Below are 26,739 nucleotides of genomic sequence, written 5' to 3'. Positions count from 1 at the left end.
TTCTTACATGGTGGAGCGGATATGGAACAGCATTAAAAGCTTTGAAGACCATAGCCTTACTCTTTTGTCCAGATTGACACCTCATTGGCCCACCCTACATGCAATGCCAAACACGCACCTTGATCTTCTGTTGGTACACATAGTCATCATTGGCATACTCCTTGTACAGGACTGAGAGCTCCAACCGATCGGAAACCAGCGGGTTCTGAACAGCTATCTGCAATGAGAAGAGATTAGGGAGTCACAGAAAAGGGAAATGTCCTACAGTATTTGCTTTGCATCTCCTTGTCCCATCAGATTATGTCAGACTGTAAAAGGGGTTCAGGAAAAACAGAGACATGAGCTGTTGAGAAGAGGGTTAGGGCTCTCAGCTAAACCTGCCAGTCAGCATACTGCTTGTCCTGATCCTGCCCTAGTTTCAGTGTCTTAAGGAGAGCCCATCTTTTGGCTAAGCAGCTCCTTCTAGTTAGGAGTATTTAGTATAGAGAGAATTATTTTAAGGTTTCACTTCTTGCAGACAGGATGGCCCATGGACGGGCTGGTATCGCAATAAAACAAAGGGTGAGAGTGAGCGGCAGGGAGATCCCTACTCAAAACCAAGGCAACAGTGGTGGTGGGGGAATCGAAATTTGCCTAGCTTATGTAACGGTAAGTTTCAATTCTATTAAGGACACGGAGGCGAGGATTATGCTATATCTTCCTTCGCTTTATTAACATAAAACTCCACAGCAGCTTAGGAAAATATTCAAACAGTGAACGAAAAATGCTTTAAGTCCCAAAGCATTTGAAGGAACGTTTCAACAGTCCAAAACCACAACTCCCAAGAACCTCTTGTGTCCTGCCAGTCCATAGTCCTTCCATCATGTCTATCACAGCTAGAAAGGCAGTCCTCTCTTCCCCTTCCTCCTCTTTCTTCGCGCAGATCACGCATTCGCCTCATTGATCCTGTTTAGCACCCTCGTTGCCTGACGAAAAAAAGGACAGCGTAAGCGAGGCGGCATAGGAATCCAATAACAAGGCAAGGTATCAAAGACTAGGCACAGTACAGGCACTGTATAAAGGAAAACGCTTTACTTACTGCCATACGGGTGGGTAGAGAAAACCACTGTGCATCCTGGGTGGGATAATCCTCGCCTCCGTGTCCTTAATAGAATTGAAACTTACCGTTACATAAGCTAGGCAAATTTCGATTCTATGTCAGGACCGGAGGCTTCAGATTATGCTAGTTCAAAGCTTACTTACCACCAACTGGGCTAAATCCACCACGGGTTTAAAATAAAACCTCTTAAAGGTGGAATCCGAGGACCAATCCGCAGCACGCATTAGATCCTCCAAGCGAGCACCTACAGAGAACGCCTTAGAGGCCATGGCCCCTCTGGCAGAGTGTGCTCCAAAAAGATTTGTATTGATGCCTGCTTCTTGCATGACCCAACGCACCCACCTAGCAATAGTGGGGGAGGAGACAGCTTTGTGTGGCTTTCGCAAGGCAATTAACAATTGACGCTCGCCCGGGGGTCGCAATTCCAAAGTTAAATCCTCATATGCTTTGAGGCATTGCACAACACATAACTTAGGAGTGTCCAGAAAAGCTGGATAGGAAATGGATCGTGACGACGTTTTAGTGCGTCGACCCACGGTAAAAGTAACCCCATCCGGGGAGAAGATGCGTGCAGATATGTCCAGGGCACGCACGTCAGACACACGTCTACAAGAGACCAAACATAACAGCATGGCCAACTTTGCTGAGAGTTCCTTAAGAGACAGATAAGAGTTGGCCGGCCATGAAAGAAACAAATTCAGGACCAAATTGACGTCCCACAGGACGGAATACCTGGGTTCTGGCGGCAATGCAAGTCGAATAGCCCGCAGAAGCCGACAAACAAAAGGATGCTCGCCAACCGGCGAGCCATTGATGTTGTCATGGCCTGCCGAAATCGCTGACCGAATCGCATTAATCGTTCTGTAGGCAAGGCCCTTGTCGGCTAGTTCAGCCAGGAAATTCAACACGGGAACGAGGCCCGCGACCAAGGGATCCAAATCCCTTCGTAGACACCAACGCATCCACTTAAGCCAAGCGGATCTGTAGCGCTTCGTCGTACTATCGGCCCATGCTTTGGAGAGAAGGTGCTCAGCCGACCCCGAAAGGCCTGGGAGCGTCCAGCGTCTCCTGAGAGCCTCCACGCCATGAGGCGGAGCGAGCCCCGCACGATGAGAGGATGCGGTTCCTGATCCGGATTCCTCAGGAGCAGAGGAAACGGGGAGTAGGATTGGAAAATCCCAAGAAAGTTCCAGAAGAACCGGAAACCATACTTGAGACCTCCAAAGCGGTGTAACCAACACCAGCTCCGTTCCTTGGCGGCGTACTTGGGCCGCTGTCCGCACCACCATGGAGAACGGGGGGAACGCAAACGGTTTTTCCCGACTCCAATCCTGCAGAAAGGCGTCCGTGGCCTCCGCAAGAGGGTCCGGCCTCCAACTGAAGAAACGCGGCAGTTGGTGGTCCAGACGGGACGCAAACAGGTCCACCGAGAAGGGACCCCAGAGGCTTTGTAGCCACCAGAAGACTTCCGGATCCAGTTTCCACTGACTGGCATCCCTGAGGTACCTGGAGTGCCAATCCGCTACCTGATTGGCCTGACCTGGCAGGTACTCTGCCGTCACAGCAATGTGGCCCGACGGGCAGTAGTCCCAGAAGTCCTTCGCCAAATCCGCCAGAGCGCGTGAACGAGGACCCCCTAGATGGTTCACATAACGAACCGCTGAAACATTGTCCATTCTCAGTAAAACACAGGCTTTGACTGAATCCTTGGTCCAGCAACGGACTGCGAAGGAGCCCGCTAGGAGCTCCAAACAGTTGATATGTAATCGTTGTTCGTCTGAAGACCAGGCGCCACCGGTGGAGAAATCCCCGCACCGAGCGCCCCAGCCCGATCTGCTGGCATCGGATTCTATGACTAGGTCTGGGGCCGACCCGAAGATCGCCCGACCATTCCACGCCTCCATGTGAGACAGCCACCAAGACATTTCCTCCTTCACCTCCTCCGTGAGAGGAACCCACTGATCGTAGGTCATCCCTCTCCGGAGGTGCTGAGCTTTGAGGCGTTGAAGCGCCCTGTAATGTAGGGGCCCCGGAAAAATCGCTTGGATGGAGGACGACAGAAGTCCTACCACCTTGGCGACATGCCGTAAAGACGTGCGATCTTTGGTGATCGTCTGCCGAAGCAGATGGCGGATCTTCGCGATCTTCCGGGTCGGAAGGCTTAGAACCGCCTCTACCGAATCCACTACGAAACCCAGAAAGGTAATCTTCTGAGTGGGGGTCAAAACCGATTTTGAGCCGTTGATAACGAAACCCAGTTTCTGAAGAAGTTGTACGGCCTGTTGCAGCTGTCCAGCCAAGATCACTGGACACTGTCCCATAAGGAGGATGTCGTCCAAGTACACCAACATCCGCACCCCTTGACCCCTGAGGAACTCCACCACCGGATGCAGTACCTTTGTGAAGCACCATGGGGCCGATGAAAGGCCGAACGGCAGCGCCGTGAACTCGAACACCCTGTCGTTCCACAAAAACTGAAGGAAACGACGATGTGGCGGGTGGATAGGAACGACCAGATAGGCATCCTTGAGATCCAGCCTCACCATCCAATCTCGAGGGAGGAGCACGTCTCGAAGGAGGTGGATACCCTCCATCTTGAAGTGTCGATAGACCAACCACCCGTTGAATTCTTTGAGATTGATCACCGGTCTCTTTCCCCCATCCGTCTTGTCCACTAGGAAGACATTGCTGAGAAAAACGTTGGGGTGGCGCGTTGATAGACGGATGGCCCCTTTGCGAAGCAACTCTGAGACCTCTCCGTCTATCAAAAGCGCGTCGGAGTCCGAAAACACCATCGGACGTGGGAACACTTCTTGAGTGGGTTGGTCGTAGAACTCTATGTGGAACCCACGTACGGTTTGCAAGACCCAAGCGTCGGCAGTGAGCAATTCCCACTCCTCGTAAAAGGTTGCCAACCTCCCTCCTATCGGAACCTGATCTAAACAAAGTACACTCACCGGAGGTATTTCCTTGTCCGGAATTCTTTCTGAATCCTCTGCCGCCGAAGCGTTGCCCTCTGGTGGGATAGAAATTATTGAAGTTTGCAGAGGTCTGGTACTGGCCTCTGCCGGAGCCTTGCCCTCTATTATTGGCCTGTTGGCCACGGCCGGTCGCGCGGCCCCTACCGCGACCGGCCCCTCCAGAGAAACGCTGGTGAAAAACGCGTTTGATGCTGGATTGTGCCTTGTCCAGCGATGTAAAGGTGGACACGAACTTGCCCAGCTCCCTGATAAAGGGCTCGCCGAAGAGGCCTCCCTGGGCTACCGCGCCCGCCTCCGACGAGGCCAGATCCCCCAGCTTAGGGTCCAGTTTAATCAGCAATGAACGCCTGCGTTCGGTGGACAGGGCGCAATTGGCATTACCCAGGAACACGATCACACGTTGGGCCCAATTCGAAAGCACCTCTGGGGAAATGGCCGTGCCATTCGCCTTCGCCTCCTCCGCCATGTCGAGGATCTTCGTGGCAGGCCCTACGGCATCCAGCAACTTATCCTGACAGGACCGCCAGGATCGGTCAATACCCTTCCGGGGATCCTTCATGAATTTCGCTAAGAAGGTGGCCATATACGCATCCAACTCGGGGGTCATAGCCACCTTCCCTTCCAAAGTTGGCCGCGGGCATTCCCCTCGCAGACAACCTCTGGCCTCTTTCTCTAGTGGCTTGCGCAGACGTCCTGCAATGAACTTTGCCACCGTCTCACCCGGCGTCCAAGCTGCGGATCGCGGGTGAACAATCTCGTCCGGGTCCAACATGCCCGATTCATCCAGAGGGAGCTCCGTGGCTGAGCTCGATGGGCGCCAAGAGCGTACCGACTCCCCGTCGTCGTCCATGTCCGGTGAATCATACACTGGTGAAGCGGGGGCCGTGGCCACGTCCCCTGTAGCGTCAGGGCTCGTCAGGGGAGCAGGGGGCGCAGTTGTTGCCTTAGCCAAAAAGGCGTCACGGAGACGCTCAAAGGCGCCCCTGTCCACCCCTTGTGCCTCCGAGGACGGGCCGTCCCTGCAGGGTTTCTTCGGTGCGGGCGGTTTCCCGCTCGACGTTCCCGGGGGGTCACTAGTCGCCCCCAAATGCGCGGACGCTAACTTCGCGCATTCCTCCACAATGCGTGCGGAGAGGCGGTCCTCCATGGGCCCCACCACCTCCGTCACACAGCGGTAAATGGAATTATCCACCGCTTGGTAGAACTCATCGTCCTTTAGGTATGAATAGGGTTCCTCTTCATACTCCCCTTCCATCATAAACTCACAGAAACAATCCTACAGGCACCCAAGAGGGCGTCAGTCGAGAGGCAACTCGAACTTGGGCAGACAAAATTGACTGCGATTACTTTGTGGGCCAACAGGTGTGGCAGATAGGGCTGCACCGACCCCCAGTGCGCGGACTCTCCTCGCCGGGACCGAGTCTTGCTACCCCTCAAGCGCGCTAAGCCACACACAATGAGTGAGGTGCACAAAAGGCGCCCGAAGGCGTTTCACGCGGTCTATGCCGCAATACAGACCCCGGCGGGGCGTCAGAAACAAGGGTTACAGACCCGGTAAACCAGGTGTCAGAGGGGTAAGCGAGGGCAGGCTCCGGCGCAAGCAGACTCCTCAGCGCGGCCCTCGTAACTGAGGAGACGAGCCGAAGAGCCGGCGAGACGCGTGGGCGCCCCCCTGGCGGCTTTATCAGTCACCGCACACAAATGGGAAAAGAAACGGTCGCGTAGGAACGGACAGAACGTTCCCGCAACCGGGGACTCTGTAATGGAAAAAGCAAACCATGTGACGAGCCCCCAACAATCGTATATACAACACAACCAGTAAAGATCACAGAAAAGGAAACATGAAAAGCACTTATCTGGCTGCGGAGCAGCGAAGAAAGAGGAGGAAGAGGAAGAGAGGACTGCCTTTCTAGCTGTGATAGACATGATGGAAGGACTATGGACTGGCAGGACACAAGAGGTTCTCGGGAGTTGTGGTTTTGGACTGTTGAAACGTTCCTTCAAATGCTTTGGGACTTAAAGCATTTTTCGTTCACTGTTTGAATATTTTCCTAAGCTGCTGTGGAGTTTTATATTAATAAAGCGAAGGGCGATATAGCATAATCTGAAGCCTCCGGTCCTGACATAGAATCTGTACACAAACAGAACACTTAAGTGAGCGTGGGAGGACACTACTTCTTGACAACAACAGAGATTGAGGGCCATTCTTGTAGTTAACTCAGGGACAACCTCTGCACATGGATGGACTTGGTCAATAAGTCATTTTGTAAACTCTGCTGTTAATCCCTTAATCTTTTTGCCATGTGCTTCTATATGGGTGGGTGAGACAACTCTAACAGGTTTCCCAAATATGGGTAAATGGAGCTCAGATGGATGCAAATGGCAGCACAGCAGCCTCTCCCCGAGATCTTCAAACTTTCCCTACCTGAAGTTCACCATGGTAGGTGGATAAATATGTAAAATCTTACACTGAAGTTCACAAGGATATCAATGTCCCTGGGGTCAGGTGTTCCACCCCATACCAATCTGTTTAAGCAGCTTATTGTTACCCAAGTCTATTGTGGCCAGCTAAGCATTTTTGTGGGCCACGTGACCCCTATGGCTTGGAGTGGGAAATGAGAAGCAAAACTGCATTCCCAGTTACTATGCCTTTTTTGGAGGGTACTATAAAGAATTTGCCAATCTTCAGAATGATTCACCATGGAGAGGAGTATTTAGACACAATGGGGGCTGAGGTCAAAAAAAATGTGCACAGTCAGGCAGAGTACATTGGAATGGAATATTCAAATTTAGCTAGAATCACTGACTAATCTCTGAGAATATTTCTGGCCCACAAACCATTACATCGAGATCACTCTCCCTAGAACACGATCTTACACTAAAACAGGACATTCTACTCCACCAATGTCTGTGGGACTGATGTTGCTTACCTCATGCTGAATGCGGTCCTGCTGCGCCATAATTGCTTCATCGTATGCCAAGCAATTCACACCTAAAAAAAATAAGGTAAAAAAAGTGACGAAGGAACATAGTTAAAATATGTGATTATTTGCAGTACACAGAATATGTCCCATTAAGTTGGTGCTGAGGCTTGGACTACAGATCATAAGGATAGCATTAGCCTTTCGGCTGTAAACATGTGTCAAGGTCATCCCAAAGCCCAACAATGGAAAAGACTACTATAACTGAAAGAACCTAAATCTTGGATCTTGTAATAAAAGCACTATGTCCGGATACATGTACAGCAGAAAGTGCATTGTCTGTTGTCATAACAAATCACCAAGCAGCCTCCCACCATCCATTGATTGTCTTCAACAAACATGTCACATCCGCCCGAAACCAAACCGGAGGTCACTTCCCCTCTTCCCTGCCTCCAAGACCATCATGGGAACAAATAAAACACAGACTGTGGCTACATGCCCTGTTCTGGTAAGTGAGCAATGTGTCCTCCCCCAAATGAAATCACAATGTACATCTTTCTCCATGGTAACAACAAGAATTTAGTTTTGACGTGGCCTACTACTTCAGAGAAATGTCCTGCAGAAAGGACGATCACTGGTTGCTCAATCGCAAGCTCGCATTAGGAGAACGCATCTCACAAATCCATGAAGTTGAGATAACCTGCAATGAAAACTATATTCCCTGCCTGAAATGCTTCTATCGTATCTAACACCACCAAACACCTTCAGAGTCCAATCCACACAGGCAACTCCTAAGCCACGCACTACCTCTCCACTACTGCTGTAACCCAATAGGTACCTTATATACATCTTCAACTCTTCAGCCTATCCTCACCACATTTACCCTCCACTCAACTACCACAGGCACTTTAAGTGCCAACAACTAGAATACGTATTCTACTCCTTACCCCAGAACACATAAGACCACCACCAGAGATTTACAGGAACATAATTCAGGACGGCATAAGACAGGAAGCAGGAGATTCCCAGCAGTGACAAAAGCATGAGACAAAGCAGGGCGATAGAGCGATGAGCACACATGCACTCACAGCAGTCTGCGAGACTGATGACCAAATGCTAACAGAGGCAACTACATCAATGAATTGAAATGATTTGATTTGTATAATCCACGTTTTTCTTTTTATAAAAAATATCTAAACTTTGCATGACATTTTCATATTCAATATTGTGTACTATTAGGTCAGTGTGAATGTATTAGCATGTCTGAATATTCACCTTAAGAAACATGGATACCCAATGTAGCGAAATGTATTGAATACATCACCATTGTGCACATTGAGATATTATATTCAGGGGAAAAACGTATTTTTTCTCCTTTGTATTAATTATACTAAGATAAAATGGTCTATATAAATAAAAAACAATAAAAAATATTTTTTTATCTAACAATTGGGTGGATATATACTGTTAATGTAAACCCTAGGTCCACATTTGTAGCCAATTTCCTAAATGTTTTGTTTACAACTAACAATCCAATTTTGTAATTGATACAGTAATTTGACTTACAAAATAGGTTATCAGTAATTTGATAAAGGCAGTGAACTCTCTATATGATAGTGCACATTTTGGTCTGCCTAGAGAGGGTGTAGCTCGCAAAGGTTTTATGGGGAAGGCATTTGGAATGGAGGGGGAGACCTGAGGGCGCATCCCACGCTGAAACGGTTTGTCGAACGCCATTGTGTTTATCACATCGGGATGATTTGAAAGTCGTCCTTAAGCTACAAAAGGGGTAGTATCATTAAGGAGATTGTTTAAATGATATTACATACCAGGGTACCGATCAGGAATTGGGGACGCTCCCCACGTGTTTTGGGGATATTGTATTGTTTGGTTACATTTATACCTCATACTCCTGAGGATTAATCAGTCGGCACCTATTAAGTGAATACTTTACAACCATTATATTAACATGTGAGTGCGTAAGCCTGACCATTTTTTGGACTTATTTTATGCCATCAACAAACCAGAACCTGCAAAGGGAGTCAAAGGCACTTACCCGGAAAAAGCGAAGCACTGCTGTTGGCTGGAGTGGCATCATGCCACTCGGAATTGTTTGCCAGCTTTCTACTTGGAGTGGTGGGGGCCTGACCTCAGGAGGATGACAAGAAAGGACCGACCCCTGTGTCAGGACAAAGCTCAGTGGAAGTGTCCACCTCAGGTGGGTTAACCAGCCTTCAGGACCTTGGGCCAATTGTGAGATCACAGTGGGCAAGTTCCAGACTACTTGTGCATGATGCGGTTGCCAGGAGCATGTTTATGAGGTAGACGGAAGAAGATAGGGCATTAAGAGACCATAGACTATGATGGAATAAATCACAAGCACCCTAGGCACAAAATAAAGGCCAAAATGTTTGAAGTGACTCTGAATCATCATCTCAAAACCAATACCTAATACTTTTAGAGAGACGTCCTTACATTTCGAGTGCCTGGACTTTAAGCTGCCTACAAGGAACTATGCTGATCTAAGACACTTCCTGAGCAAATTATACCAGACAATCGGGCTACCAACTTACTGAAAAAAACTACGCACCTCAAACAAAGACAGGGAATGCTTGGTTTGTAAATGGTGTTGGGTTTGAAAGCAGAATGCCCTAGGTGGTGCAACGCACAGTCATGCCGATCAATCTCTTACATTCCAAACAGATGGCACAAAAAGAAATTAGATGAGTTAAGAAATATTTTGAGAAATGAAAGAACTTAAGCGGACAGTTGTTTAATCCAAGTGCCTTGAACGCCTTTTACAAATGTGTAGTATGGGTATTGTAGTATGCTTATTGTATATATTATTCCCTGGTGGAACTTATCTATGTCATGAGTGGAGATTCTATCTAGAGTGTGAGCATGTAAGCAGTCACTTGCTGTGCTGCTGTGTAGGGAAGCAGTCATAGGACCTTTCCAAGAATAAATCTTTAACTGAAGACATCCAGTGTTTCCAGACCTCTTATTTCTTGCCTTGATTTACATATTTATGGCGCAGATCGAGTGTGGACATTCTGGAACCCACCGACATTACTATATTTGCAAGCAACACTATTCACTATAATTTGCAATAGTACATGTGGAAACGTTTCTCTCTTCAGTGTGACAGTATTCTATATGCGATGTTAATTTCCGAATGCAAGCTCTATTTTAATTGATGCACTCACCAAGGAGATGCATTTTTCATTCATGTTGTGACATTCCGACGTGCTGGTGGCAAACGTTGCGACATGTGATTCAAGCCCTACTTTCCTTCAAAAGCACATGTTCACTAGCAGTTATATGGTTTCGTCGGTGACAAGCACGCCGATTTCGCTTGTTTACACACTGTGACAGACACACAAAACGACCCTCGGCTTACTGGAAACTGCTCATGTTCATCAGCGGGTACGTGCGTGCATCAATTCAACTGTGACAGGCACGCATTTCTCGCCTGTTTACACACTGTGACAGGCTTTTTATTGTGTATTTATTTGAATATTCGTCCTCATTTCACCAGTAAGACATGGGAGGGATATATCTCTATATCCCTCTCCCTATATCTCCCCCTCTTTCTGTATCTCTCTATATATCTATATCTCTCTATATATCTATATCTCTCTATATATCTATATCTCTCTATATATCTATATCTCTCTATATATCTATATCTCTCAATATATATCTATATCTCTCAATATATATCTATATCTCTCAATATATATCTATATCTCTCTATATATCTATATCTCTCTATATATCTATATCTCTCTATATATCTATATCTCTCTATATATCTATATCTCTCTATATATCTATATCTCTCTATATATCTATATCTCTCTATATATCTATATCTCTCTATATATCTATATCTCTCTATATATCTATATCTCTCTATATATCTATATCTCTCTATATATCTATATATCTATATCTCTATATCTCTCTATATATCTATATATCTATATCTCTCTATCTCTCTCTATCTCTCTATATATCTCTCTATCTCTCTATCTCTCTATCTCTCTCTATCTCTCTCTATCTCTCTCTATCTCTCTATCTCTCTATATATCTCTCTATCTCTCTATCTCTCTATCTCTCTATCTCTCTATCTATCTCTCTATCTATCTATCTATCTATCTATCTATCTCTCTATCTATCTATCTATCTATCTATATCTATATCTATATATATATATAGAGAGAGAATTCTAAATTTCTAAAATTCCTCACATGTACCACGCCCTATGTGGTGTACTGTCTGACATGTCCTTGTGGCAGAAGGTATGTGGGCAGTACAACCAATCCGGTGAAACTGAGAATATTAGAACATCAAAGAGCAATCCAGAATGCAGATGCAAGTTATCCTGTTGCAAGACATTTTGATAAAGAGCATGGACGCAACAGAGAATTACTTACATTCTTCTGCTTGGATTCTGTCCCAGTCAATGTCAGGGGCGGAGATAGGCTCCGAAAGTTGAGGCGCTTAGAATCTCGTTACATTATTGACGTGCTAAGTAAAATGCCCACTGGACTTAATATGCATGAGGACTTAGCTGTGCATCTGGTATAAACACAGATATTCTAAGTGATGGATAATTGATTGGGCTGCATCATTGCTTCAGGTTTTCTGTATGTTTTTGAAACATTAATTGTGAAGATGTATTCATTTCCAATTGTAGTGTTTATTAGGGCTGTAGCACGTTACAGACATTATGAATGGTTATGCCCATCCAGGGCGAAATTATATGCAGATATATGCTTTGTACAAATATTGCAGCCAATTTGGCTGTACCCATTCAAAGATGGCGGATGCCGTTTGAATTTGAGTGTTTGCCCATCCAGGGCGAGATTTTGCTTTGATTATAGGAACTAAGCACATTGTGTAGAGATTGCAGCCATAGTGGGCTTTTTGCATCTCAATATTGATTTATGCATGTGAATGTGAATTTAACATTAACGTTAACACAATGCTTCCTTAGCAACTCCAAGATGGCGGAAGCCAACTCGAATCGGAGTCCTATCTTTATTTTTATTATTCGCGCTACGCGAGAGATAAATGAATGTTGATTGGTACTTCCGTTTGTCTCATTACTGACGAAGGCCGAGTGCCGAAAGCGCTTTGTGTGAGATTAAAAACTTGTGAATCCTATCTTTGGAGTGCTGCCTCCTGTTTCCCGAGGATTGCGGGGAGGGATTGTTGGAGCGTACATTGTTGTCGGGTGCACCCCCGACTGGCAGGCACCCGCCTCAGTGCTACTGGCTGGTGCGAGTGGAGCTGATATATATATATACATATATACATATATATATATATATATACATACATATATATATATATATATATACATATATATATATATATATATAATCTCTTTCTGTCTCTCTCTTCATATCTCTATCCCTCTCTATATATATCTCCCTACATCTCTCTCTCTCAGTAGAGTGCAATTGTGTGGCATGTAATTATGTGGCACTGAGTGTTATTATTTGGAGTGTATGTTGCATTGAGTGCAGTGTAATTATGTGGCACTGAGTGGTATTTGGAGTGTATGTTGCATTGAGTGCAGTGTAATTATGTAGTGTGTACTTATGTGGCACTGAGTGGTATTATGTGGAGTGTATTTATGTTGCATTGAGTGGAGTGTAATAATGTTGGGTGCAATTATGTGGCACTGAGTGGTATTATGAGGAGTGTATGTTGTATTCAGTAGAGTGTAATTGTTTGGCGTGTAATTATGTGGCACTGAGTGGTATTTGGAGTGTATGTGGCATTGAGTGCAGTGTAATTATGTGTCCTGTAATTATGTGGCACTGAGTGGTATTTGGAGTGTATGTTGCGTTGGGTGCTGTGTAATTATGTGGCGTGCAATTTTGTGGCACTGAGTGGTATTTAGAGTGTATGTTGCATTGAGTGCTGTGTAATTGTGTGGTGTGTAATTATGTGGCACTGAGTGGGATTTGGAGTGTATGTTGCATTGAGTGCAGTGTAATTATGTGGCATGTAATTATGTGGCACTGAATGGTATTTGGAGTGTATGTGGCATTGAGTGCAGTATAATTATGTGGCGTGTAATTATGTGGCACTGAGTGGTATTTGGAGTGTATGTTGCATTGAGTGCTGTGTAATTATGTGGCGTGCAATTATGTGGCACTGAGTGGGATTTGGAATGTATGTTGCATTGAGTGCAGTGTAATTATGTGGCACTGAGTGGTATCCTATAAGTATTTATCCATATTTGTTTTGTGAATAAATGAAGTTGTAATTTGTATATTTCAGCACTTATTTATTCAAAAAATGTGCACTTATACTTTGCTGCATGCCGGGTTTAGCTTCTTACAAAGCCCCAAAAAATAGCACCCACATGAAAATATTAGCATTATAGCATAGGTTTATATTAAAGCATGCAAACATTTAAGGAAATCACATACTTTTTTTTTTTTAACTCCCCCATGGTGTCAAACTGAATAGCTAATGACATAGAATTAGTGTTTCAATTCAATTCAAAGAAGTCTTTATTTCGATATACATATCATAAAAGACTGTGTATTAAAATCCAAAGAAAACAAACATATACAATACATTAAGATCACAAAACAGCGCTACCAGAAAATTTAATTATCCAGTTAATCCATACAATACGAAATAAATTAGGTTAAAAAATAATTTAAGGCCCTATACAATAAGTTAAAAATATATAAAAATCCAAGGTCAAGATCAATCAATAAGCTTCACAGAAAGGATTGAACATAATTAGCGTTTCAGTTAATAAAAACATTTTTATATCTGGCGAAGCTTACTCATCCGTATAACCCACATCCAGTGTAAAAATTTGGCGACATCAATTGCAATTGGTTCTGAACAGTCAGTTAGAAGGATCCTTAATGCCTCGACTCCAGTTGTAATACCCTTTTGCAGACAAATGGGCTTCAGCCACGTATGCCTGGGATGTTTATACTCGGGGCAAATAAACAAAATATGGGCTATGCTTTCCGGCTGTGATGGACAGAATAGACAGCTTATTTTATTATTAGCTTGCCATTTGCCGGTAAAGGAATTGACAGGGAGGGGAGGGTACCCACCCTATATTGATGGTACAATTTCCTATCTCCTGGAAGTGTAATAAAATCCCAGTAGCCCTCGTAGGCAGTGCCTTGTTTAAGCTCCAGGAAGTTTCTGGTTAGTGATGGGCCAGTACAGCTACTAAAGTTTCGCATTGTAACCATTGACCAATATAACTCCCTGAAAGCCTTTTTAGGCGGAAAAGGATTAGCAATTGGATCCTCGCACTGTGAGCTCAGACCTATAGCAGTATAGACAGCCTTTACCTCTCTTAACCATAGAATCTTGTTGGCAGTATCTGCACCTCGGACTTTGAGGGGGGCCTGGGCGTACTGGGAGAGTTCCGGTGTAACCCAGAGTCTCCTCCAGTAGGCCGCCGGTCTAAAGCGTGCCACATCCTCTAGTCGCTGGCAGCCCAGATCGTAGAGGAGGGGCAAGAGTGGTGTAGATGGTGGGAGGCCAACTAACCCCCTCAGAAACTTGTTTTGTGAGCTCGTAAATTGCACTAGATTACTAAACCCCCATAATTCTGCCCCGTAAAGGATAGATGCGCTTATTTTAAAGCTCCTGCTAATTGCGCGTGTTTAATGGCCAACTGATTTATATGGGGTTTTCATTCCAACTTAAAAACCCAAAGTTATACTAAGGCAGGAAAAAAGTTGGGTCTGTTCCAACATTTCGCCATTCATAATGACCCTCCCTCTCACTGTCTTTTGCTTATGCATGCCCACTGAACTTTGTCTTGGTCACATTGATGGTAAGGCCGTAATCCTTGCAGAACGCTTCAAAGCGCACAATAACCTTCTGCAGGCCTTGCTTTGTTTTGGATATTAGCAAAGTGTCATCTGCAAACTTGAGCAGAGGGATAGGTTTGCCATCTAGTTTGGGGGGCATCAGTAGGTTGGTTCGTAAAATACTCAATCACCTTGTTGATATACAGCGAAAACAGTGTTGGTGCCAAGACACACCCTTGCCGCACCCCTATACAGATTGGAAACCTATCCGTGACTTTGCCTTGCTGTTCCCATCGAACTTGGGCAAAAAAAATTCTGTGTAGTTCAATCAGGAAAGCCAATACATTCCGTGGCATACACCCATGTTCAGCAAAAACACTCCACATCTTAAAGCGCGGTACTAAGTCGAATGCCGACTTAAGGTCAACAAAAGCAGCAAAAAGAGAGCACCTCTAAGGATTACCACACGCCAGTAAATTAGAACAAATCTAAAAATCTGATCTATAGTGCTCGTGTGTGATCAGAACACAGCCTGGAGGCGACACAAAATATCCTCCTCATCAATCCAGGTTTGGATCCTTGACAACACGAGCCTAGCTATCACCTTCTGGATGCAATTGATCAGACTTATAGGCCTATGATTGGCTGGGTCCGAGCGATCCCCCTTCTTGTAAATTGGGATAACCTCGGCACCCTTCCATGAATATGGTATGGGAGAACATTTTGCAACGGCATTAGCAAGGGACTGAATATAGGGCGCCCACACTCCCCTCTCATGCAAATACAGGTCGGCTGGAACACTGTCCATCCAGGGCGCTCTACCCTTTGGGACAGAATTAAGGATTATTTCAACCTCCTTTAAACTAAAATGTAAAGATACATTGTCTAGGGGAGAGTTTGGGATGTAAGAGCACAGCACCATATCAGGAGTCGGGCTGGCAAACTGGGTTGTGAAGTGTGATAACCACAAGTCTGGCGGAACATAGTTTTGCGGTTGTTCTCTGGGGCACCCTTTCCCCCATTTTATCAACTCCCAAAATCCGCCCATATTCCTGTCTCTACGTGCATGGTACAGCTCCAACTAATACTGTTCACCCAAAGCACGTTTTGCTTCATGTTGCGCTTTCTTGTACGCCCTCCTAGCATTTTTAATCCGGTCCCTATCTTTAGGTCTAATTGCCATAGCCAAAATTTTATAGGCTTGCCTGCACGATTTACCATACCATGTCTCCGCCCTAGTTTGGGGCCTATATTTCGATTTTTGTACCTCAGTTATAAAAAAAGATCCAAGCTTATTAAAAAGATTATTATGTATTGGAATAACTTTGGACATCATGTCCTACGTAGTGACACATTTCTGGAGCTCTATGGTGGCCTTTACAGCCATCTCACTCATAGTCGCCAAATGATCCTCTTTAAGGAGACACTCTGACCATTTTACCCCTCCTGGTATCATTAGTAAGAAAAATCTCAATTGCATCTGGGCTAGGTTCTGACCGGTTGCTTCCGGATAGTATAAGCGGGTTAAGGTCACTTTCTACCCGTTCAAAAACCACCATATCCTTGATAGATGGTTAATTCTCTTTATTTAATAGGATGTAGTCTATACGACTACTTTGTATCCAATTATTGAAGGTGAAAACTCCCTCCGTATCCGAATCTGTTCTTCCATTTTACAGCCCTTAACTCCTGTTCCAGGCATAGAACTTTAAGCTGTAATGCTGCCTCTGACCACTTGTTAATTGGAGGTATGGACAATTGCGGAATGTCCCAGGAAAGATCTTCCTCCAATGTGAGATCTATATCATTGTCTAGTGGTTCGAAGCAGCAGTTAAAATCAACTGCTACTAACGTAATCCCCTTGCCATTATAAAGGTCAAGGTACAAGTCTAGGAGGGTGATAGTCTCTGAGGCTTTGCCCCCAGGCTTGCCCCTGGCATAGATGTTAAAAATGTAAAAGGTCCCTAGATTTAGGGTATTGCATTTTAATTATTAAAATATCGCTGCTCTCGGAGTCCAGCTGGCTGATGTGATATCTATCATCCTGTCTGACCCAAGTGGCCAGGCCCCCCCATCGGTCTACCCCTTGCGCTGGGAGTGGCTGGATAATAAAAATTTAAGTAGCCTGGTCTATACATTGGCTCCACTTGCCAGGTTTCCTGGAGCAAGATAACATCATGTTTGTCTATGAATATTAACCAGTCATAGGATGTTAACTTATTCTTCAGCCCTGCGATGTTCCATGATACCAGGGCTTGTACGGTAGAGTCGGGGCTAGGTTTGTTGTTCTGCCAGCCCCGACTAGGGCAAGGGATAGTATTAGAATTCGTTGGACCTAATACTGGTCCAGCGAATGGCCTTGAAATTAGGTCAGGACTATTTGCCCCTAGGAGATCTGCCCTATTGTTGTTGATAAGGTTAATATTGATATCATGCTCTGTTGAGCCAATAGGCGGTAGAGCAATGACTTCACATCTCTGCTCATGACCTATAAGCTCAACATTACCATACCCTTGTGGCAAGCCTTCCGCAGAGGTTTTGGAGTCTGTCAATGGAGACAGTCAGTCATTGGCATCCAATGAGCTAAGTACCTCATATCTATTGGATACCATGAGTGCACAGTCAGCGATTCTTGGCAGATTGCGTATTAACCTATCACTGATTGGCCCTTGATGTAAATCAGGTCGATAGAAAAAGCCCAATGGGAGGATGTTAATACCCTCGTTACTCATCCTGGAGTAAACTGCCTGATCTAAAATAGACTGGACAAAAAAAAAAAAAAAAAAAACGGTGAACTGAAGCTGAGCACAACACAATCGCCCTCTATACTTTTTTGTGAACGACCGACCCAGGCTACCCTTCTCACCATGTTAAATTCCCTGAAGAGGTGGTTTCCTAACCCTGTTTTGGTATTCAGAAAATGGAGCGCCTTATTCCTAAGAGAGGTCCAGTGCTCCTCTTCATGGTATATGGGTTTTGGTACATTAACTAAGAGGATTGTGTACGGGATTGCCTCAGGTGGAAGATGTAATACATCTTCCACTGGCAGGGCATTACCCCGACCCTGTGATCCCCCTATAGGACCCTGTGGCCCGACCCTACCCCTATATGCAAGTGATGTAGGATGATTCTGGTGTATTACCTCTGGGGTTGGTGAGGGGCCTACCAACCTATTATGCGGGGAACTATGAGAAGATCTTGGCTCTCTATTGGTTTGCCCTATGTCATGCCTATTACCCATAGCAGTAGGTAGGTTTTTGAATATGTGCTGCTCTAATGAGCTTAGCCTTTGTTAGATTACATCTAATTTCACCATGACAGGATTAATCAACACAAGTAATCTTTCTTCAAGCTGTTTTAGAAAGTCCAGTGGAACCTTTGAAGAGCTACAGCCAGGTCCTGAGGTGGATGGATTACTACTATTCTCACCCCCCCATAGAACTATCGAAACCCATGGGCATCTCCATAGGCCCGCCCCGTTCATGAGCAGCAGCCCTATTCTTTGCCTGCTTAGAAATCTGATGGCTCGTTTTTGGGGCACTGCACGCTTTTCTTTTCTTAGACTGCTCTTTACCTTTAGGTAATTGAGTGGGCCTAAGCTGCCTAGTGCGTGTATATGGCGGAGAAAAAGGCAGGGAAGAGGAAAGATAGTTAGCCAATTGTGAAGCTTCGGAACTGGCCTGCTGTAGGTTAGATGCAATAGCGTTAGGGTCTGGGTTAGAATCTTGTAGTACAGAATGATTTAATGGTTCTAAAGAGAGCCTCCGCTCGGTAAGCTGAATCTAGTGTATTAACACAGACTCAGCCCTAGCAAGAAAGGCATCTAATGTCCCTACGACTCCTATCCCGTTCCCGCCCTTACGAAGGTTCTTACTCAGAATGTTGATGTAGTAACTTGCCAAAAGTAAACCACAATGAATACAACTTAAGTTAGAGCAGTTTCCCTCCTGCCCAAGTTAAGGAATATAATGTTAATAATATCCCCTTAAGTCCAAAGTCAATAGCTTACTTCAAGTCCAAATAGGATGTTAGAGGGGTGGCACAGCCCAGCCTCTGCCGGGCGCGGATGGGCCCGCCCTTGGCACGGGCTTCGCCTGAGCCCGCCCGCCGCATCCCGCACTGCGTCTGTCCTCCTGGAGATTTAAGCACCTCCTGGCACTATACAATGATGCGTTCTTCCTGTACCAGTGGAGGCCTATGGGATATGTAGTCAACAGTGGCAGTACAGGGAAATAGCGGTAACGGCCGCGAAAGCAGCAGGGACCCCCACCTACAGCAGCGGCACCAACAGTACAGCAGTCAGCAAACCGGTAGGGTCAAAACTCAACTATCAGCACGCCCTGCGCTGCGTCGGTCCTCCAGGAGATTTAGGAGCCTCCTGGCGCTATACAATGACGCGTTCTTCCTGCGCCAGTGGAGGCCTATGGGATATGTAGTCCCCCTTCTTCCTCAGCGCAGCATTGGCAGTGAAGGGAAATTGCGGTAACGGCCGCGAAAGCAGCAGCGGATCCCCACCTAAAGCAGCGGCACCAACAGGACAGCAGTCAGCAAGCCAGTAGGGTCAAAGCTCAATTATCAGCGCATTAGTGAATGACAGCATGGGAGTCAATCCAAAGATACACAATTTTCCACTTTATAAAAAAAAAACAGATAGGAAACACAATGATTTCTGTCAGTATTTTACGGTAAAAATCGGTAAAAACTGAAAAATGGGAGCCTTTTGTAGAGCAATGCCAACCGTGATAGCATTGCAAAAGTGGAAAATGTCGAGCTATATGCCATCGAGATTTTTAGCGTGTTGTTCAAGCTGTCATTAGCGTCTGCTGTTAATATCCTCATTCAAGATGGCGGCCTTTTTAAACCTGTTTGAACAGAGTGCTTTCACAAATGTCTTCCGACTAAAGTACGGTAATACTTCCATCTCAGTAAGGGAACTCAGCCCGTTCCAAGATGGCCCCATTCGGCAAGACTGGCGGCTGTGACCTGAGCGTTGAAACGGTCACTGAGCGAATGATTTCATGAGCGCGTCCCACCTGTGCAGCTACGTTCGAGTCATGGACGTATTCTCGGTGTATGAAGGACTTTTCTTGTAGTGTTACAACTTAATGGAAAACGGAACCTTAGTTTCCGGGGGATTGTTGTGCGAGTCGCACTGCTTCCTGTCCAAGCAACCACATGTGTTAGGACCGGACAAGGCAACCGCTTTGAGTGCTCATTAAGGAATCAAAGTCTACTTTTGTCAGTAAGCGGTGACTATTTGGGACGCCTTGTTGGTGCCATGGCAAAACCAGCTCTCGGCATTGCGTGGCGGGGGAAGGGAGTAGTAGTAGTATGGGTGCTTGTTCACGAGAGCGAGGCCAGCAAGTTCGGGAGCGCATTCCTTTGAAGTCTGATGGGGACACCAAAGGAAGGGTGGGAGGGAACGAGCAGACCTGCAGAGCGCGTGAATGGGAAGAGCGGCCGTGGGAAGTAGGAGGGGAAATATGAGAGTGGTGGTGTGCGATGTGCATGCGGGGGAGCGGCAGCCTTTGAAGTGTGATTGGGGGGAGCAGCAGCCTTTGAAGTCTGATGCGAGGAACAGACAAATGGTGGTGTGTGACGTGGTTGGCCTCGTGCAAGTGCCTGTCTCACATGAACTGTGGCTAATCCGCCGTTTTGGTAGACTGTTCTTTTGCCCTTACTATAAGCTCGCCAGCAATGCGCAAGCGCATTGGCAGGCGAGACCTAAAAATGTAGGGTTACAACACTACCCAACACAGAATCACGGGTAATGCTCTATTTGTTCTTCTGAGAGGTAAAACACCCATGTCTGCTTTGAATCCTGTGTGGGAGGGACATAGAGTGAGACAAACCAATGGAGTGTTGGACTTGGAGGGTGTTTGTGAACATGTGAAAGGGAAACAAAATGCCAGTAAAAATAGTTTGAAAAACATTTAAAGGATATGAATGCGGGGTCTGGAGATTGGGTTTGGATAAAAAAAAACATGTAAGTGGTAAAAGGAGGATCCACATTTTTAGAACCTACAGAAGGGATGAAAGTATTAAAATAGACTGTTTTGCTGGAAGATAGGGGATGGTGGAACAAAAACGCGCTTGTAAAATTAAGTAAAGAACAAGCAAGCGTTATAACAAACAGAAGCCGTTGTTGGCATGATTGTGTGGGTGGTAACACAGGAAATGAAGGTTGGCTTTATCTTAGGGAGCTGTCTGACACATTGTAGGACATGAGGCAGCAGTTAATGCTGTACCTCCAGCCATGATATGTAGTGGGGCGATGGTAGTTTTATAGCTGCTAGTTAGTCATGGACAATACAGTATTGGGGAATGGTCAGTGTGATGATAGGAGCTGTTCTATCTCTGTCACTTTTGATCAATCTGCTCCTTTCAGGTTTAGCGATTATGTTACTTATTAACCCCTTCAGTGCTCATGGCGGAACGGTTCTGTCATGAGCACAGGGGCACTAAATCCCTCTGCTGCAAACAGCAGAGGAATTTCTTTTTTTGGGGGGGGGGGGGGGGGGGGGGGGGGGGGGCTCGAGAGGTGGGGAAGAGCTTCCCCAACCTCCCGAGCCCCTTTGCAATGTAATGACGATCGCACGCATGGCGCGCAGTCGTCAGTACATTGAAAACGAAACAAACAATTTCAGTTTCAATGTTTTGGTGGTCGTGGGGCAATCTCAGCCCCGAGCACTGAAACACTTAGGAGAGGTATCGTTGGAAAGGGGAGAATCTCCCTTTTCTAATGGTACCCTTCCCTAGTGGATCCCTGCTTGAGGATCGCTCCAGGTGGTCGATCTCCAAGCAGGGATCCACCCACCAGCCAGCAGGGAGGGGGTCGGACACCCCCCCCCCCGCAGGGAGGGGGTCGGACCCCCCCCCCCCCCCCCCAGAAAGCACCCTAGACGCCAGAGATTTATTTTATAGGCCAGGGGTGGGGGCTGCCAGAATGGGCATGCCAATACCCCCCGAAAGAAGGCATAAGACTTGCTGCCTACCCCCAGGAGGTAGAAGGGGTTAATATCCACGGATCTGGCAGAAAGCCCACTAGGTCCCAGGCAGTTTTTTTGTACATACGTAGGGGTGGCGGTTGCCCAGAATGAGCATGCAAATGCCCCCATCCGACCCCCATAAAATGCTACAGTCTTTCTGCACCCCCCTGGGGGCAGATGGGGCATCAGCCATTTATCTGCCCCCCTAGGCACAATGGATTTTCCCCCCATAGTTCGGGGCGGGAGCTGCCCAGAATGGGCTTGCCAATGCCCCCCCAAAGAAATGCCACATTCTTTCTGCCCCCCCCCCCCCAGGAGGCAGATGAGGGCATTAGCCCCTGATCTGCCCCCATGAGGCACCAGGGATTTTTTTTTTTCATAGGGGTGGGGGCTGGCCAGATAACACTTGCCAATGCCCCACCCCCAAACAATTACCAGTATTTCTGCCCACCCCCGAAGGCAGATGGGCGCAACAGCCCCTTATCTGCCCCCTCGGTGGGGCAGAATGCCCACCAGGGTTACATGTTTTCAAAATTCAGGGGTAGGGGCTGCCCAGAACAGGTATGCCAATGCCCCCACCCCCCCAAAAACTCGCCACAGTCTTTCTGCCCACCCAGGAGGCAGATGGGGGCAGTAGCATCCGACCTGCCCCGGGAGGAGGGGGGGGGGCAGAGAGCCCACTAGGCGCCATCGATTATGTTGGCTTTTTATACGTAGGGGTGGGGTCTGCCCAGAATCGGCATCCCAATGTCCCCGCCCACAGAAAAAATAGCAACAGTCTTTCTGTCCCCCTTGGGGGCATACCGGGGCAATAGCCCACTATTTCCCCCCTCCCTAGGGCGGTAGAAAACCCACTAGGCACAGACTTTTCTTCAGAATGTACCTACCTGTGGATTTTGGGTTTTAGCGCAGCTAGCACCCAAGGAAGCCTAGCGAACATATACATTTTTGGAAACTAGACACACAGGGGAATCCAGGATGTGGTGACTTGTGTGGCTCTCACTAGGTACTGTTACCCAGAATCCCTTGCAAACTTCAAACTTTGTAAAACAAAAAAAAATTCTCACATTTATGTGATGGAAAGTTCTGGAATCTGCGCAGATCCACAAACTTCCACCCACCCACCATTCCCCAAAGTCTCCCGATAAAAATGGTACCTCCCTTGTTTGGGCAGATTTTATTTTTTTCTTAAAGTTTTAGGTTTGCAAGGGATTCTGTGTAAGAGAAGCTGATGAGAACCACACAAGTCACCCCATCCTGGATTCCCCTGGGTGTCTAGTTTTCGAAAATGTACAGGTTTGCTAGGTTTCTGTAAGTGCTGGCAGAGCTAGGGTTCAAAATTTGCAGCTAGGTACTTGGCAAAAAATGGTCAGTTTTCACTGTAAAAATGTGGTGAGTCCAGGTTGCGTTTTGGGCTGTTTCCTGGCGCGGGCAAAATACCTACCCACACAAGTGAGGTACCATTGTTATCGGGAGACTTGGAGAAACACAGAATTGTGGATTGAGCCTGTCTGTCTCCTAGGAGATTCTGAACAGGAGCAAGCAGCTGCCCAGACCCCACCCCCAGGCCAGCAGACCATTGGCTATTCAGCTACCAGGCAAGTCTGAGCCCTCCTCTCACACCTGCCCAGGCCCCTGAAGGCATTGCTGGGTGCACCCCAAATTATTCTCCTCCATCTTGTGAGGTGCAGCCCACATGTGCCCCAGATTGCAGTGAGCAGAGTCCAGGAAGTGGTAAGGAGACAGACTAGTGCTGTCTCTTCCCAAGACAAAAAGATTTTCACTTTCTGTGTTTACTGTCTATGCCAGTGGTTGTTACAGTTAAAAATTGTAGTTTTAGCCTGCCTGTAATTGCATATTTTATCACCTGTGTTGTGTTTTAAATGTGTGGTTTTCCCTGTCCATGATTGCCTTCATGTAGTGTGTTGAATTGTGGTATTTGCAGTACAACCTCTGTAGTTTGTCCCTCTCATCACTTGGTGACAAATCTGTTTTCCCTCCAAATTTCTCCTTTGCTCTGTTCTTAGGCCTGTGTGCTCAAACAGTGCACCCCCAGCCACCATTATGTGTTCACAAGCCAGTGAGGCCAGCCCCCCCTGCCCCCTCCCCCCAGCAACAGGGATTTTCTACATCAGAGAGTGCTTCTGTGAGCTGTTTAAACTGTATTTACTGGGGCCTGTACACTTCGTTTTTTGGCCAGCAGAGGGAGTAAAGCTTTATTCAAACAGTATTGTTAGATTTCGAGTTAGTGAAGCCTTCACCTGCTGAAGTCCAAAGTTGTGGATTGAACCTGTCTGTCTCCTAGAAGATTCTGAACAGGAGACCTTGTCTGAGGTTGCTGGGACCTTATATGGTGTGCTGGTGGTTGGCACATGTGTACACTTATTGGTGGTTGTATCTGGTGTTTCTATTGGATTAGGGTTAATGTCCTCATTGGTTGGGTATTTGAGGGTTCTGATTGGTTTCTTGGTCTGTGATTCAATCATTGCAGGGTCGGGACTAGGGCTAGGGTTCGGATTATAGGTTATTGGTTGTTGGGAGTAGGGTGGGACTAGGGCTAGGGTTAGACCTTTAATTGGAAGTAGCTATTTAGTGCTTCTGGTGCGATTGGTTGTTGGACCAGTTGTGGGACTAGTGGTAGGGCTAAGGCCTTTATTGGACGTAGAGATCAGGGTTTTTTTAACTGATTGGGTGCTTGAACTAGGGTTAAGATTGGCTGCAAGGTCATGGTCTCCTATTGGTTCTAGATGTTAGGGCTAGTGTTGTGATTGGATAGTGTTAGGGCTAGGGTTCCCATTGGCTGAAGGGGTCACCTGATTACTAGGGCTACAAAAAGGGCCAGGCTTAGGGCGTCTCGGCTAAGGGTGGAGAGGACAAGGGTAGTTGCCTGTTTGGGCCTGTTCGAGACTGGTCGGGACTAGGGCCAGAAATGCTGCCCTTTTTCTCATTTAAAAAAAAAATCCTTCACTCTTTTATCCCTCCACTATCCTTTTTCTATCAAAATTAACAGACTAACATGTTCACTTCTCAAATTCCATATTCCATATTCAACTATACTAATATACTGCCCAAATAACGGAATAACATATCTACTACTCAAATTACTTCATATTTATACTATACTAAATTTCAACACTAATCCTTTATGGGTTCCGGAGTGGTGTGCTACTCGCCAAAAAAGCGCTTCAACACCTAAGTGCTATATGAATGCAAATGTTTCTTCCCCTTTTATCCATCCGCTATCCTTCTCACTCCAAGTAATATCCACCACTGAAATTACCTCATATTTCACCATATTAATTCACCACTAATCCTTTATAGGCTCCCTGAATAGCATGCGTCAACAAGCGAGCAATAAATAAATACTAACCTTTGTCCTACTCTATCCTTCTGCTATCATTCCAAATCCAAATAACTGACCAACCTATCCACCACTTAAAATTTACTTGCATGTTTCACTATACTAATTCAACACTAATCCTCTGTGGGTCCCGGAGTAGCGTGCTACCCGCCGAAAAAGCGCTTCGACGCCTCGTCAGGGGTAGTGAGCGCTATATAAATGCAATTACAATACAATACAATTTCTGCCTTTCAAATGTAAGACAATGTGTAAATAATGAATCACTTTGAAAAATATCCTATAATTCACATGCTAGTATAGGAATCAACAATTTCAGAGATGTGGAAATAGCAACTGTTGCTAAACTCCTTATTTTGTTCCTATTTCAGAAATACATAGGCGTCTTTCATACCGATTTTTCACTGTTAATATTTTCCCACATGAAATGCTACATACCCGGCATACAATAACAAGCATTCGCAATGCAATAGGTCTCGCATTAGGACAGTTGAGCTATTGGTATTGTAAATGCCAAATTTTATATTTATGTGATGGCTTTGAAAATAGCAAAATGAATAGCTTTGTCATTTACAATGCCAATAGTTTTAGCTTTCGCAAATGTGACACCTATAGCATTTGTAATGCAATATGTGTTGTATTTACGGGACTTAAATGTATTGATATTACAAATAACATTGGGTTTTATTTTTTATAATTAATACTCAAATAAAAGTTATTGTAATTTATAATGGCAATAGCTTAAACTTTTGTAAATAACTTTTGTGAAGATTATGTTCAGTGTATTTTATTGTGACGAAATTCCAAGAACAGAAGTGAAATATTAACATCTTTTTGTGACATTTGTAATAATGGTTGCACAGATTGATGCTGTGGTGGCGCTGAGTGATGTTGTGGTGGCGACGGGTGATGTTGTGGTGGCGACGGGTGATGCTGTGGCGTTCAGTGATGTTGTGGTATCGCATATTGATGTTGCGGTGCCCCTGAGTGAAAAGATATATAGAGTGAGGGCGATAAAGGCGGAGAGAGGGGTGCAGAGAGAGAGGGGGTGTAGAGAGAGGGGTGTAGAGAGAGAGAGAGAGAGAGAGAGGGGTGTAGAGAGAGGGGTGTAGAGAGAGAGGGGTGTAGAGAGAGAGAGAGGGGTGTAGAGAGAGAGAGAGGGGTGTAGAGAGAGAGAGAGGGGTGTAGAGAGAGAGAGAGGGGTGTAGAGAGAGAGAGAGGGGTGTAGAGAGAGAGAGAGGGGTGTAGAGAGAGAGAGAGGGGTGTAGAGAGAGAGAGAGGGGTGTAGAGAGAGAGAGAGGGGTGTAGAGAGAGAGGGGTAGAGAGAGAGGGGTAGAGAGAGGGGTGTAGAGAGAGAGGGGTGTAGAGAGAGAGGGGTGTAGAGAGAGAGGGGTGTAGAGAGAGAGGGGTGTAGAGAGAGAGGGGTGTAGAGAGAGATAGGTGTAGAGAGAGGGGTGTAGAGAGGGGTGTAGAGAGAGAGAGGGGTGTAGAGAGAGAGGGGTGTAGAGAGAGAGGGGTGTAGAGAGAGATAGGTGTAGAGAGAGGGGTGTAGAGAGGGGTGTAGAGAGAGAGAG

General features: G+C 46.1%; 1 protein-coding gene across 1 annotated transcript in view; it reads right to left on the bottom strand.

Moving 5' to 3' along the window:
* OTUB1 (OTU deubiquitinase, ubiquitin aldehyde binding 1) overlaps positions 1 to 26,739 on the bottom strand; it is an 81,834-nt gene that overhangs the window by 23,823 nt on the left and 31,272 nt on the right. The window contains exons 2-3 of the mRNA XM_086936695.1: positions 7,011 to 7,072; positions 119 to 217 (exon numbers count right to left, since the gene is read on the bottom strand). Of these exons, the coding sequence (XP_086792821.1) occupies positions 119 to 217; positions 7,011 to 7,072 (161 nt within the window). The remainder of the gene's footprint in view (positions 1 to 118; positions 218 to 7,010; positions 7,073 to 26,739) is intronic.

The sequence above is a fragment of the Lissotriton vulgaris genome, chromosome 9, assembly GCF_964263255.1.
Source record: "Lissotriton vulgaris chromosome 9, aLisVul1.2, whole genome shotgun sequence".
NCBI lineage: Eukaryota > Metazoa > Chordata > Amphibia > Caudata > Salamandridae > Lissotriton > Lissotriton vulgaris.
The sequence above is the reverse complement of the archived record's forward strand: the minus strand, read 5'-3'. Positions and strand labels throughout refer to the sequence as shown.